At 38.9% G+C, this 14,666-nt stretch overlaps 1 protein-coding gene across 2 annotated transcripts in view; it reads right to left on the bottom strand.

Moving 5' to 3' along the window:
• Positions 1-5,126: 5,126 nt before the first annotated feature.
• The window catches only part of CRY1 (cryptochrome circadian regulator 1), a 39,550-nt gene continuing 30,010 nt past the window's right edge, over positions 5,127-14,666 (bottom strand). Inside the window, exons 6-14 of one of the 2 annotated variants that reach the window (XM_032107635.1) lie at positions 14,460-14,600; positions 14,053-14,364; positions 11,523-11,674; positions 11,211-11,413; positions 10,383-10,484; positions 9,249-9,341; positions 7,999-8,070; positions 7,793-7,900; positions 5,137-5,795 (exon numbers count right to left, since the gene is read on the bottom strand). In XM_032107635.1, the coding sequence (XP_031963526.1) occupies positions 7,797-7,900; positions 7,999-8,070; positions 9,249-9,341; positions 10,383-10,484; positions 11,211-11,413; positions 11,523-11,674; positions 14,053-14,364; positions 14,460-14,600 (1,179 nt within the window). In that variant the 3' untranslated portion in view covers positions 5,137-5,795; positions 7,793-7,796. Of the gene's footprint in view, positions 5,796-7,792; positions 7,901-7,998; positions 8,071-9,248; positions 9,342-10,382; positions 10,485-11,210; positions 11,414-11,522; positions 11,675-14,052; positions 14,365-14,459; positions 14,601-14,666 lie in introns of both variants that reach the window. The other variant, XM_032107636.1, reaches the window with a different exon arrangement.

Genomic DNA, 14,666 nt, shown 5'->3' with positions numbered 1-14,666 from the left:
ATCCCAGCTTTTTCACCCTCAACACACATGTGACATGGAGAAAAAGCCTCTGATGAGCTCCAGCTTCTCAGGCAGAAGTCTAGCAACAGGAGCCACAGCAGAGGAGGGGACCCCTCATCAGTAAGTGTTGTAATTAGTAGCATTTGAAGTCACAAATAAAATCAAGGCCTGACAGCGCTAATTGCAAAAAAATACACACATGCAAACATTTTACATGAGGCAAGGCAGTCCCTTAAGTCCCAGCTGTGCTTTGCTGAGCACACCAGAGGGATGCTGAAGTCCCCGGGGCAGCTGCCCTGCAGGAGGGAGAAAAGCCGGGTGTGCTACCCCAGAACTCTTCCCTGGAGGGGCTGGCAGCAGAACTGGGACCAAATCCATCAAAATCCACAAGCACTTGGAAACCAAACCCTATGCAACGCAAGTATTTCAGAAAATTGTAGCACTGTGTAGCACTTAAAATATCTGCAAGGATCATTTCCTCCCTTTCTTCACCCTCTTTAAAAAAGGCTTATATTATAACAGAACAATTATCTAGTTAGCCAAGACATAATGGATGCTAAATGTATCCATAAACCCTTATCTACCAATTCTTACCTGCTTTTTTTCTTCTTTCCTTCAGCTGGCTACTTCCCTTGTACCATCCCTTTAATTTTCCTTCTTCCCTCCCTAAGGCTTCTGCAAAAAATCCTTCCTTCCACCACCTTTTGCCAAGCTTTCTTGAAATCCTGTGTTTTTTGGGTGTGTAGCAGCCACCCTGAAGTCTGAATGCAACATTATTGATGTTTGTTGGTGTAAGCCATTCCTCAGAACAGGGATGTGTTTCCGCCACTATCAAGTAAAGATGACTTTGCTTAAAAATATTCCTAGCTTGGTCCAGGTAAAAGGCACTTCAGAAAAATGTATGGTCCAGATAATTAAAAGCCTTGTGATGACCACATGGTCTGAAGCTCTAGAAAGCCAAACAGACCTGAAGAAAATTCTCCCTCTCTGTAATTGCTGCTTATAAACTGCTCTTATTATTAGCTAATGTGCTTATTGGTTACTCCCAGTCAGAATAATCATAGTTAATAAGATTATCTTCTTGTGTTTTGTGTAATTAGCAGGGGTAAGAAAAGCAGAGAAAAGTATAATTTACCTTGCATTAGGTGCACAAGCTTCCACTAACCACAGATTCTTGAATGCAATCCTGCACATTGGCTGCACTTCAGCATTTTGCAGCTTTTCTTTAAGAGTTTTGGATTTTGAAATTTGCACTAAGACCTCTTGCAAGCAAGCGAACCAACAGCATCGCGAAGATTGCATTCTTTAGTTTAATATTGAATTAATTTTGCATTTGCGGTGCACACTGTTCAGAACCAGGAGCTTAGCTCCCTTGAAATCAACATTAAAATTATTTCTCTTTGTCTGCTTTAGATTTCCCTGTGCTTTCTGGATCAATGCAAATTTCCCTTCTACCCAGAAATTTACCCCACTTTTGAAACTCTAAACTTCTGGGGAAAAAAAATTGCAATAAGCATTCAAGTTGAAAGCTGAGGTAGCGAGTGAAGTGCGAGAATTTCAATTGCTTAGTCCTTTAAGAGCAGGAATTCTTGCCCAAACAACACTTTTCTATTGGAAATAAGGAGCACAAAGAAGAAAAAGGAGGTTCTCTTTGTAGCCTGCTTAATCTAATCTAATCCAATCTAAAGCAGAACAACACGGCTGCCAGCAAGAGCCTGTGCAGGAAGGCTTTGGGAATGGGGAGAGCTCTACCTGAGGCTGTTCAGCAGCTCTGTGATGGAGCAGAGACAACAACCTGGATCTCAGGCGTCCTGGCTCCATGATCTGGTCCGAAAGGTTCCCCGGGGACAGCAACAGCCCAGTAAACATCTCAAATAGGTAAAAACTTGACAGTACTTTAAAACTGGCTTTTGGAAACAATCTCTCGGCAAAGTGCATTTGAAAAAGAGACTGTATGTCTGTGCAGGCAAGCACACGCGGCAGCGTTCCTGAAAAGCAACTTTCAGAGTAACAGAAGAGGTTTGGTTTCTGACTGGGAAGCACAGGGTAGCTATTACGCAGCCATTCTATAATTTCCCCGTATTTCCCCTTCCCCGGAGTACTTTGTTACCCGAATACTTGGGATGACGAGGAGCTGGTTTCGCTCCCTCCCAACGCCAGCGTCTCCCTCAGGGCCGCGCTCGCAGCGCCCCCTGCAGGCCGGGAGCGGGGCCAGCGTCGCTCGGCCACAATAAACTTGCACTGCTTCCAGCACGAATCCAACACAGCTCCGGGCCAGGTACTCTGGAAAAAGATAAATTAACTCTGCCCCAGCCAGCACCGGCACGAACACACACCAGGGACGTCAAGGCGTTTGTGTTTTAACTCCTTTTGCTCCCCTCCTTTCAAAAACCTCTGTAAGCAGGTAGCACCAGTACAAGATGGGTCATACAAAGTTCCTTTGCAAATACTCAGGTTCTGAACGCTTGAAGGCACTTAAAAGCTATTTTTTTCATCCCAGGTATCCCCTAAAGTTGTTCCTGCATGCTTCCAGAGTACATTTTTTGGTTTCCAAAGACCACAAGTTTGCAACTGTCCTCTCCCCTTCTCCTACCAGCCCAGGGAAGGGCCAGCTAAATCCCGTGGGAACAGAACTTTTTTAAGGAATATTTTAAGCTCCATTTCTGGAGGAGACATCTAATAAACAACAATATCCTGGCCCTTATTCCATACAGGATTTATAGCACATGTCCAACTCCTTGAAAAATCACAAGGGGTTAGTGGGGGTGTGGGGAGAAAAACCCTATGTTACAATGGTTTTAGTAATTTTTTAATGTGCAACCAAAGCCTTCACCTTTTCTTAGTTATTTTTGTGGCCACAGCACTTAGTAGGTTGGAGGGGAAAAATATGAGGCAGAGGGCTTCTATGAGGCTGTTGCTACTCTGAAGGCAACTTCTCCCCTCTCTCACACTAAACTAATCACAGACCATTTCTTCCACAACAGTCCTGACACCAGAACTCCTTCAAGCCAGCTCACAAGTGAAACAGCATCTCCACAGATTTTCCTTTGCAAATCCAAGGATCTGCCTCCACCAAGAAGAGGAATACGCCTTTCAGCACTTAAGAAGAGGGGAATTACCTTACCATAAAAATAAACTCCTTGGGAAATTTCTTCTTTCACCTACTGAACTTCCAGACTGCTTGGGGGGAAGGTAATATTTAAACAGATGTTCTTACCTTGATGAAGTTTCTCTGTGGGAGTTTCATAGCCTAATCATTCAGAAAATCTAGGTGGAATATTTAATTTAGATGGTATGTTTTTTTTAATATAAGGTTAGCCGAAAAATTCAGCATGATCTTGACAGAGTAAAACATGTCTTAAGGCAAGCTAGTCCTATTTTTTTTTTTCCTGTTTTCAGACTACCTAAACAGAAAAAATAATTATTTATTCTCCTTATTATGTATGTCCCCAGGGAACCCCTCCATTTTACTTGGACTCATCTGTGGAAAACATTTAGCATCTGCTTCTCTATTCTCACCATTGAGTTTTTTCTTCAATTTCAAACATTCTCTGCCTCAAGACGGTAGACATGCCTTTATTTTCTTAGTAGTGCTTTTGATTTTGCCATTGTATACAAATCAGTATGCAGAGATATTTACATTAACAATAATAATCTAAAATCTAGTACCATGGCAATTCATTCTGCCCCAAGAGCCCTGCTGCATATGTTGTTAACCCAAAATTCTAATCTGAATTTTAAACCAACACACAAAACTGCCCCCTGTCTCGAAGTCACCAATACTAAGAACAAGATAATTAACTCCTCTCACTTTAGAACTAATTAATAATTAATACCAACTGTATGCAGTTTAACAAAGACAAGTGTTGGATTCTGCACCTGGGATGGGGCAGGCCTGGATGTACAGACAGACTGGGGAATGAGATGCTGGAAAGCAGTGCCATGGACAGGGACCTGGGGGTCCTGGTCAGTGGCAAGTTGAACATGAGCCAGCAGTGCCCTGGCAGCCAGGAGGGCCAGGCGTGTCCTGGGGGACATCAGGCACAGCATCACCAGCCGGGCAAGGGAGGGGATTGTCCTGCTCTGCTCTGCACTGGGGCAGGCTCACCTCAGCGCTGGGGGCAGTTTTGGGTGCCACAACATAGGAAGGCTCTAAAGCTCTCAGAGTGTCCAAAGGATGGTGAAGGGTCTGGAGGGGAAACTGTATGAGGAGCGGCTGAGGGCACTTGGTTTTTTCAGCCTGGATAAGAAGAAACTTGAGGGGAGACCTCAGTGCAGTCTGTAACTTCCTCATGAAGGGAAGAGGAGGGGCAGACACTGATCTCTTCTCTGTGGTGCCCAGTGACAGGACCCCAGGGCATGGCCTAAAGACGTGTCAGGGGAGGTTTAGGGTGGATATGAGTAAAAGGTTCTTCACCAGAGGGTGGTTGGGCACTGGAACAAGTGTCCCAGGGAAGTGGTCACAGTACCAAACCTGACAGCGTTCAAGAAGTGTTTGGACAACGCTCCCAGGTACATGGTACCTGAGATTCTTGGGGATGGTGCTGTGCAGGGCCAGAAGGTGGACTTGGTGATCTTTCTGGGTCCCTTCCAACTCAGGATATTCTAGGATTCTAATTTGGGTACCCATTCAAGTAGGGAACTAACCTAGTCATATGCAAATTCATACTGCTTCTTCAGAGATCTTAATGGTCTGAGAAAACATTTACATACAATTTCTATAAACATTTGAGACAGTATTTGACTGAGCATTCAGCAAGTCTGAAATCAACATCTTCAAAAAGCAGCAAATTAAATGCATTGCAGGAAAGACTTCCCAGCTGTCAAGCAAATTTTAATCATAGCAGGAAAAAAAAAACCAACTCAAACACCTAGATTGTGAAGAAACACTTAATAAGTCCATCAGTGAAAAACACTTAATGGTCAGAATACATACATGCAGTTCCAAGAAAAAGGCCTGGATAATTTGAATATTGTTTTTCTTCAGTATCATGAAACTTGAAGTGAAAGGTAACATTGTTGGTGCCTTCCAGATTAAGTCTAAAAAGAGTATTTCTCTTCTTTCCTGAAACAGTTTTGTTTGGAAATCTATGCAGGAGCAATAGAGTACACAAAAGACAAAGATATGTATCTATATATACAATTTTCTTTTATTAACAAGGTATGTCATTACTGAACAAGGCAACTGGGAAATACAAGGACTGGACATAAACATGAAAATTTTACAACTCGACTAAAATTGGCATATGTTTTATATACAGATGTGATTAATTACGGTTACAGCTCTACTGTATTTGATTAAACACTGTCCTAAGCACCTACGTTATGAAAATATGAAGTTGATCATACAGAGCTCAAGTATGGAATCTAAAAATAACAATTTAAAAACTTCCAAACTTTCTATGTTCATCTGTTTTTCAGAACAGCACTATAGCTTTTCCTACTACCATATACATGAAAGATTATCAAAAATATATTGATGGGTCTATCACTAATCATGAATATTTATATTTACAATAAGTTAGCAAATTCTTCACCAAATACTTTATATACAAAACTCAATTTGCCCTTTGTGAAAGAGTCATTAAAAAGTTAAAAACCATAGAAATGCCAGTTAGAAATAATGCATTCCAAAAATTGGACTTGTTTACAACAACTGAGAACAATTGAAAATAATTTATGAAAAAGTATGTAATTTTAGAACATGAACTCTCACAACACTTTAGTTCCAATACAGAGTAGCAGGAATTTTGTCCCATGTGTTCTTTGAGTGGCAAACTTCTCTTCCAATCAAGCTGCAAGAAAAAAAGAAAAAAATATATTCTTAAGCAGTTCGATGTGAGTCTTTGAAGAAGACAGAAGTGCTTCAAGGGACCAATATTTTTTCCCCCCTTCTCAGTGCAGGAAGCCCTGTCCCCATCTGTACTGGCCCAAATACTCAGAATTCTTATTTCGCACCTTAGAGGCTAAATGGGGAAGGAAAAAAAATAAGAGAAACCCAACAAAAGCCTCTGTACTCTGTACTTTAGTGCTATTCAGAAGTGCACAACCTTTTGCCAGCAGTGTTTTTGAGTATGATCTTGGCTGATGTTTGTATTGACTATAATGCTTTTGCAGCATGCTTTGAACACCCCTAACAAAATCAGTCTTCTCTGCCAAACTAGAAACCCCTCCAACCTGTCTCTCAATTGAAAAAGAGCTTAGACAGGAACCAGACGTTCGCTCTGCAGGTACTTCTTCTACACAGACACGAGCACCTAAGGAATTCTGCAATACAAAACATGGATGCTGAATGAATCTACACATACTAAGGATTAGACAGCTACTGAAACACAGACTCCCTTGGAATTATGTTCCACTCAGGCTCATCCGAGTAACAGAAAGCAGTTTGAGAACACAGAAGCAGCTTACAGCGCTTCTAGTATGTGAGAAAATAGCAGATGGATCACTCACTAAGGTCTCATCTCACTTCCTCAATCGACGGCATTATGGAAACAATGCTGCGGTTCTGCACTGAATCAAATCACTATGACACAATTGTTCATAATGCACTGCAGTAACTTTGACAAAGTGCTGCCACTGCATAACAAGCAAAATTAGATCTTGCTGTCGAATCCAAATGAAGTAGACTGAATTTCCCTTTTTATCTCTAGAGATGATGAATGTATCTCCTACACTTGCTGTACGGAATCCCTGTTTTTCAGTTCCAACAAAATCTCTTTATGTGCTATTATCTCGCTTGTTGTGCTATTCTTACTTATTCTTCAAACTCCATAATGACAAGTGCTCCACCTGGTTTTTTTATAAACATCTCAATCACCTTTAATCTTTGCAGCCACACTCCCAGTCTTGAAATTCTGTCCCCTCTTATTTCAGACAGTCCTCCATTATTTGGCTTTCCTCCTTAGTAATTACTCCTTAATTTAGTCTTGATTCTTTTCAGGTCATCTTCCTTGTGGCTCTCAAATCAAGCTTACTGGGGGAAGAGGTGTTACAATTTTGACCTTCTCCTTCCTCTATGCTGCTCCCGACTTCATCCGAAAATCAAAATCGACTTATCTCTCTGTTGATGATTTTACACATACAAAATTTCTTCTCCAATTTTCCACTTCTCTCTACACATTTTCACACCTGTTTGTGTGGATCTATCTGCAGTGCCTCCTTCTCCAAATTCAAGTCTTTTTCACCACAGCCTGACAAACTTGGGCAGTCTGAGTAACCTGCTTCAATTACAGACCAATGACAAAAGCTCATGTCTTCAAATCTTATTTGTCCCTACATCTTCACAATCAATAACTACATCAGCATTTTGAAGGTTTTTGGCAGTTATCTCTCTAAAACATGTTCTGTTTAGTCCACTTACATGTCTAAACTAATCCAGGCCCTGAGCTTTTCCTCTTAAGTTGTCTTAAGTCTCCCGATTCAAGTCACCATACATTCACACAAACAATGCTACTGGCACAACTTAAGGGTGAGATGTGGGAGCAGAGAGTAACTGAAGCTACTTAAGCAGCTCTGCTGATGTATTAAAACCAGAGTTTATCCATCTCTCTTTCATTAACACCTGGATCTGTGTCTGATAATCTTCAGTCTGGCTCTATTTTTGCAACTATTTCCTATCTCATACTTCACAAACTCTTAGAGCCAGAATTTTGTACTGTCTGTACAGTCCCTGGAAAACAAGTATTTACAGAAATACCTTAGGATCCTTTGCATTGCAGTGACATGAATGTTATCACAGACACAAAATTTGCACAGAAATTTGATAGCTTTAAGGTGCCTCAGATCTTACCAGTTTAATTTGTGCTCTGTCGCTGGACTTTTGGTCCAACGCTCTGAGTTTCTTCTTCTGGATTTGGGCGTTTCCCTGTACTAATGCCAGTACCAAGGGCCGTTCTCCCTGATAATTTAAAATCAGTATTTACATTAAGACTCTATTGCACCCTTATATATTCAGGAAAAGTGTTTGGGGTTTGTTGTTGTTGTTGTTTAAATTACCTGCTTGCAATAAATGTGATTGCTGATTGTCTCCATGAGCATAGTGTAAGATACTACTTGCTTGACAGTAACCTGTTCAGATACAGTAGATATTTATTATACTACATAAAATTTAGAGCTGCAAGCAAGCGTAAAATTATGTTCTTTACAACAACAAAAAGGAGCCAATTGATTTATTTTCCATCATCGAGAAAAATCCTGCCAGAAACTATCCTGAATGCAGAAGAGTTCATATGCAAAAGAAAAATAAGCCTCATGGTAGTCTACAGCAGTTAAACATATATGCACTTATATATGCAGAGTGAACAACGTTAAGTGCCTACATATTTATGCATTATCTTTGCAACAAGCAGAATGTTTATATAGCCAAACACTTCAATTATAAGTTGTTATAAATTTTAACATTACTTCTGCTAAGTCTCCTCATCCTTTTTATTATATTCTTATAGCAATGCTAATGAATCCCTAGCACAACTTAGTTGTGGAAAAACAAATAAAGCAAGTAACTTAAAAGAAAGATGCAAACTTTCTTCTGATTCATGTAAACTATCTCCTGGCAACCTTGAAACTGAGTATTCTGCATGAATAGTGCAATCAGCAGAAGCAGTTGCAAGGTTTCTTGTTCTGAACAGTTGCGGTGTTCCGGTTATGTTCTGGGTGCTTAAACAAAACACAGATTACAGCCCTTCATGATCAGTAAACACACCACCTGTGTTAAGACTGCAAAGAAACAAACAGTTGGGTTAAATTTGATGGCAACTTGGATCTATCACAAACCACAGCTTAAGGTTCTGTATAGTTAAAGTAACAAAAATTTGCTTCCACAACAAGAGACTATCCACACAAGACTGTGGAAATTAATTATATATGAAAAGAGTGGTAGTGAAATCAGGGAAAAGATAACATACAAATTTTGCTATCCAACACACAAGGTGAACTTCTGGTTTTCAGTTTCATTTAAAGTAGCCTAGGATAATGTTTATTAATTTTTGTTTAGTCACACTTGTGATCCCTCCCACTCAAAACATACAAATATTGCTCTAGATGAGCATTTTAGAGATAAAAATGACAAGACAAACAAGTTCACTCTAAGAAATAATTTCTATGTTTTGAGAACAGAAACAAGGTCAGTTCATGTTGTAGACAGCAGCTGTCACCCAAAATCTATCCATGCTATTTTGATGTTTTGTCTGGTTTTCCATAATTGCAAGGATTTGGAGATCCTCTACAGACAGGGACTGCCATAATACCTTGCTGCTGAATTCCACTTGCTCCTGTATGAGAGTCTCCCAGGGCACATGACTGAACAACAGTATGACCATCACCAGTTCCCAGCTGAGCTCCTGGAGAGGCAGGGAGAAGAGTTAAACATAACAGAAGGTACAATTCTAGTTTTGGAATTTAAAGTGTGGGGGGTTTACCCCCTCTTCAAGAGATAAGCTTTTTATTGTGGCTTTTAATTTTTTTTTTTTTTCAAACCACCTCATTACACGTCCAAAGCTCTAATGATTGTTGTTTTTCCAAATTCACTGAACCTCCGACAAAAGGAATACATTTCTGATGTGAAAAGTGTAAGTACATGTATATATTAATACATTTTAATGAGAAAAGAGTGAAAATAATGTTAATTTTTTAAAAAGAAAACCTTCTTGTCTTATAAATGTCCTAAGAAATAAAGAAATGTAAGAAATAAAAGCTCAAGCACCCAGCTTTAAGGAGTTTGCATTTTAATCCTTAAGAGAACTGTACTGGCTAAGAACAATCAGGTCCATCTTCCTCCACAATCTGCTTCTAACCTTGACTAAAGCCTATGAAGAACATAAAACCAGTAGATTTCTAGTTCTGCTGAATCCTTTTACACTGAAGAGTCTAAGGTATATATAGTGTGTATATAGTATTTAAGTATTTAAGACCCGCCATGGGTTAATACAATCATAATACTGTTCTTATTTTTTCTTAGTAGCAATAAATTCCAGTTAGCAATCTAATGCCAGCACTAGAAAATTTCACAAGTTAACAATTCTCACTTGAAAGTTCACAAGTCACTCTTTATTATAAATATCAGGATGCTTATACACTTCTAGGAGAAAATCATATTCAAATACTTTTGAAGTCAAACTGTTCAATACAAGTTAGTAACTAATTTTTGGAGGAAGGAAAAAACACAGGTTAAAAATATTTGCATATTAGAGATTAATAATTTCAATATGTCTTTACACAAATACTATCAAACAGTGAATAAATTTGAAAATATTTGTGACTTGCACTAAAAATTGTCTTATAAAAGCAGTTCTTTCTTATAATATGAAATGGCAAGGGCACTATGAAAGAAGTTCATGTAGTTCAGTTCCAATAATTCTATGCATTGTAAGAATTTGACTGACCTCCTGTACTACCACAACCAGAAATGCTTTCTCCTGGTGAATAGCCCATTAGGCCACCATTTCCATTTCCATTTGGATTAGAAGGCACTGTTGCAAGAAGACCTAAAAAACAAAATAAAATATATAAAGAAAGATAGCAAGAAAAAAAAAATTAAGTGCAGCATTCTGTTTCCCTTGTGATAGCCAATTCTCCACCCGCAGCTTGAGTAGTTTACTTTTACAACAGAACATCTCTCTGTCTTGCCTACTTCTGTTTCTTGCCAAACTATTTTAGTTCACATTTACTTAATATTCTGCGTAACTTTTCCAAAATTCCTTAAGTTACACGTATCCAATATGTTGGGTTTAAGTGCAACATATCCTGAACATACTGACTGCTCACACCTTCCTGAGCAGTACAATGCACCTGGTTTACCTCTCGGAGCACAGGGGAAGAATGCTACCAGGGGCTGGGCTGGTGCCTACTTCTGCAACAGCATTTGCATATGCAAATACACTATCATTAAAGTTATGAACCACATTAAATTTCTAATCACTGGTACTCAAACCTATCTGTACGACAATATCAGAATGCACAAAAGGCCCAGTTTAACAAAAACACTTCCAAAAACCCATAGAAAAGAAAATCCAGGCAATATTTGGAGAGGCACTCCCCTCAAACTCTCTCCTTTCTCAGTACATATATTATTTTCATTTACTTGGATACAAACCCTGGTCACTACCCTGAGCTTACACCTGACTCCCACTGCTATGGGACTAAACTATTAACTGCTAGAAGATGAGAAAAGTTTAAAAAAAATAAATAAAGCAAATAATTGATAATCATACCCAGTCCTCTGTATCGTGAAAGCTGCTGGTAGATCTGTTTCATTCTCTCAATATTCAGACGGCTTGCCTCTGCATGGTTTACCATTGGTTTGGGATAATTAACTCCTATAATACATTTTGCAGCCTTCTGGATGCTCTCTGGGGCATTCCAAGGATCATAGATGTATTTTGCAGGGAAACCTCTAAGTACTGGCAAATAACGTCTTTAAAAAAATAACAAAAAGGTAAAAAGGTCACATTACATATCAAGCTGCTCAATAGTTTAAGCAACACCCATGAATCAATCACTGCAATTTCTGGATTGTGAGTTACCTGATATAATCCCCATTTGGGTCAGTTCTTCTGCCAAAACCCACTGGGCAGTAGCAGTGAAAAAACTGCTGAAAGAAGGAACTACAGGATAGCCACATCCAGCTTCCAGCATTCACACTCCAATCTGCATCAAGTAAGAGCTCTTCGAAGACCTTAAGAAATAAGTGCAACAAGTTAGTCTGGACATGGCACACTGTCAAGGCACCTACTTTTTCAGGATTAGATTCTGAGTTTCTGATTTAAGCTCTTTCTTACCTGGCAGCATTCACAGAATGTTCAGTAGCAATTGAAATGCCTTAACACCAAACTCAAGAACAAAACAAAAAATTCAAAACCAGGCTTTTATCCTGTAAACAAACTTGTAAACATCTCAGGAAGCTAAGCATTCTTACATAAACACATCCTTGAAAAACAAATCCCCAAAGGATGGCTGGAGCCTGATGGCTTCCAAGTGGCAATTGCTGTTTTCAGAAGAATTGCTTCATCACATCACAGTTGAGTAAGCTTTGCAAACTTCCAGAAAACAGGGAACATACAAAGTTGGTCTGAATACCTCAACTTGCACAGCACTTTTCACTATGTGAGGAATCCCAAGAGTAGAACTCAAGAGTTTCAGGGTAGCACAAACATGCAGAAGTTGTGTTCTTGAAGGCTAATAGTTAATCTAGCAAGTCACAGTTTTGAGAACACACTCAAATTCCTGGAGGTATTTTGAACCACCAAGAACACTGAAGGATGGTGTGACAGATAAAGTCTGGAGTGAAGACAAAAAACTCCCAAAAACTTTAATTCCAATTTGCTACCCCTACTATATATATTTAAAAAAAAAAAAAAAAAGAGAGAAAGTTGAAGATTTGTGAGGGTTTCACTTTAAATCCGGAGCTCAGTAGTTGTGAAACATTCAAGCTTCCAGCACTGATTGTTTTTTCATCTTCGATACAGACAATACTAACTTGTATAAAAAGAAGTTTATCTGTTCAGTCAGATCACTAGCAGCGCAGGCTGACAAAAAACAGAGCAAAGGCCTCATTCTGTGAAGGACAGTGCTCAAGGACCTTTTATAAAAAGAGTGCACCTACAAGTAGTTTTAAGAACAGATACTTATTTAATGCATATTTTTGTACGTTCTGATTTTCCTTTCAAACTTGCATAATTTCCAAATGTTCCAAAGCAACTACCATCTTTCTTCATGCTAAGGCACAAAAACCCCAACATCTTAGTATTGCCATGCAGCTTCAACTAATATTATTCCTATACAGGGTCTAAATAAGGTAATACCATTAAACAATGATCTACTGATCTCTCTCGCCATATATTCAACAAGGCATTCATTCCACAGTATACACTGAATAAGTGTTACAAAAGTATCTTTGTTTAAATATCTGCAGCTACTTGGGAAAAAAGTTTGTTTTGAAAAAATAGAGTTTATCTTAAAACACTTTCAAAAAACAGATGGTGACGCATAATGCAACAAGATCTTTAGACATTAAGTGTGTTAGCATACAATTGTCCCACTAGATGCTGCCATGTAGTAAGACTTTGGAAATAACACCACGTGGAAGGCCAGATTAACTTTTGCTAGCTATGGACACGTGACTTGAACATCTTGCACAAATCTGGGGCCTTCTGTATTATTGCAAAAGTAAGAACAAGCTGCCATTTTTCTGTAATATACAGAGTAATATATCTAAGTTACCTATGTGGATCTTCAATGTTTGTATTTATGAACTGCAAAAGTAACCAATTTTTTTAAACGGAAAGGTGTTTGCTCACAACTGATTTTTAAGAAATGAAATTTCCTATGATTGCATACATATAGAAATATGGGGTCACAATCCTGATGGCAAGTAAATTTTTTCAGATTTCAAAAATAAAATTGTCTGATCCTCAATTTTTCATAGATTATTTTTGCTCAGTAAAAGTTATGCTACTTTTCTAAAAATGTAAAGCTGTTCAAAGGTTTAATTTAGTGAGATTAAATTATTCCATTGTTTTCTTCAAAAACCTGACATCTTAAATTTGAGCTTCAGCATCTCATACTTGCACAAAATTAACTGCACTGAGCCTTCAGCCAAATCATGTTGCCTGTGCTCACACTTCTAACACTGGGCAAAGTGACACAAATTGCTGAAACAACATTCTCAGTTTTTAGTTTTCTCTCTTTAATTCCCATAGTACTTCCCCTTTGCAGGGAAGCAGATGCAAGATATGAACAGAAATTGTTGACACAGAATGACTGGGAAAAAAAAAATCTCAATTACAATAGTTACGCATGTTTATTTGCCCAGATTTAGAAAGAAATCTCAAATTTAAAAGAATTTCAGACCTATTCCAACTGCAAGAAACACTCTAACATTCCAATAAAAGAGAACATTCGAGAGGCAAAATTTCAGCATACCTGGTTTTTCAGAATCGATTTAGTTTTGCCCACAATTCAAGGTTTAAAATTCAACTTACAACACACAGTAACAATTCTAGAATGACTTTAATAGGCACTCCAAGACTTAAATTCAAGAATAATAAACAATACCTTCATTCCTTCTTCCCAGCTAATCCAGAGGTCACCTCGAGTCAAAAAGCATGCTACAGCATGCCGGGCTAAATGGTGAATCCAACCCTCCTGACGAAGTTGCGTCATAATTGCATCAATCCAAGGAAAACCTGTCCTGCCTTCTGCCCATTTGGCCAAAGCCTCAGGATTCTTATCCCATGGAATTTGAACACAGATAGGATTCCCCTCCATTTTATCAAACCGTGGATTGTTAGTCGCCGCTGTGTAGAAAAATTCACGCCATAACAGCTGGCCATAGAGGGAGAGGGGAGGGGAGCTGTTCTTTTTTACCTGAAGATCATCATTAAAGAAAAACATTTTATTAGGAGAAGTAGGGGAAAACTGTGGCATCTAACAATATGTAGCTGGCTACACAGAAATCCTACCTTTTTGTACAGATCCGTTAACTTGAAATAAAAGAGCCGACAGGACAAACAGCCAAAGCGGAGGTAGGGACTAAGCCCTGTAGGGCTTGCCAGAAGGGAATTTGCATTCATTCGTGGTCTTTCAAAGTTTGCTACCCAAGCCTTAAAAAAAACAAAACAAAACCCACACAGCAAAATCAGACTAGAGGCTACATAGCAACTTATAAA

Source organism: Corvus moneduloides, chromosome 4 (genome assembly GCF_009650955.1).
Source record: "Corvus moneduloides isolate bCorMon1 chromosome 4, bCorMon1.pri, whole genome shotgun sequence".
Classification (NCBI taxonomy): Eukaryota; Metazoa; Chordata; class Aves; order Passeriformes; family Corvidae; genus Corvus; species Corvus moneduloides.
Note: the sequence above shows the minus strand (reverse complement) of the source record. Positions and strands in the feature narration are given on the sequence as shown.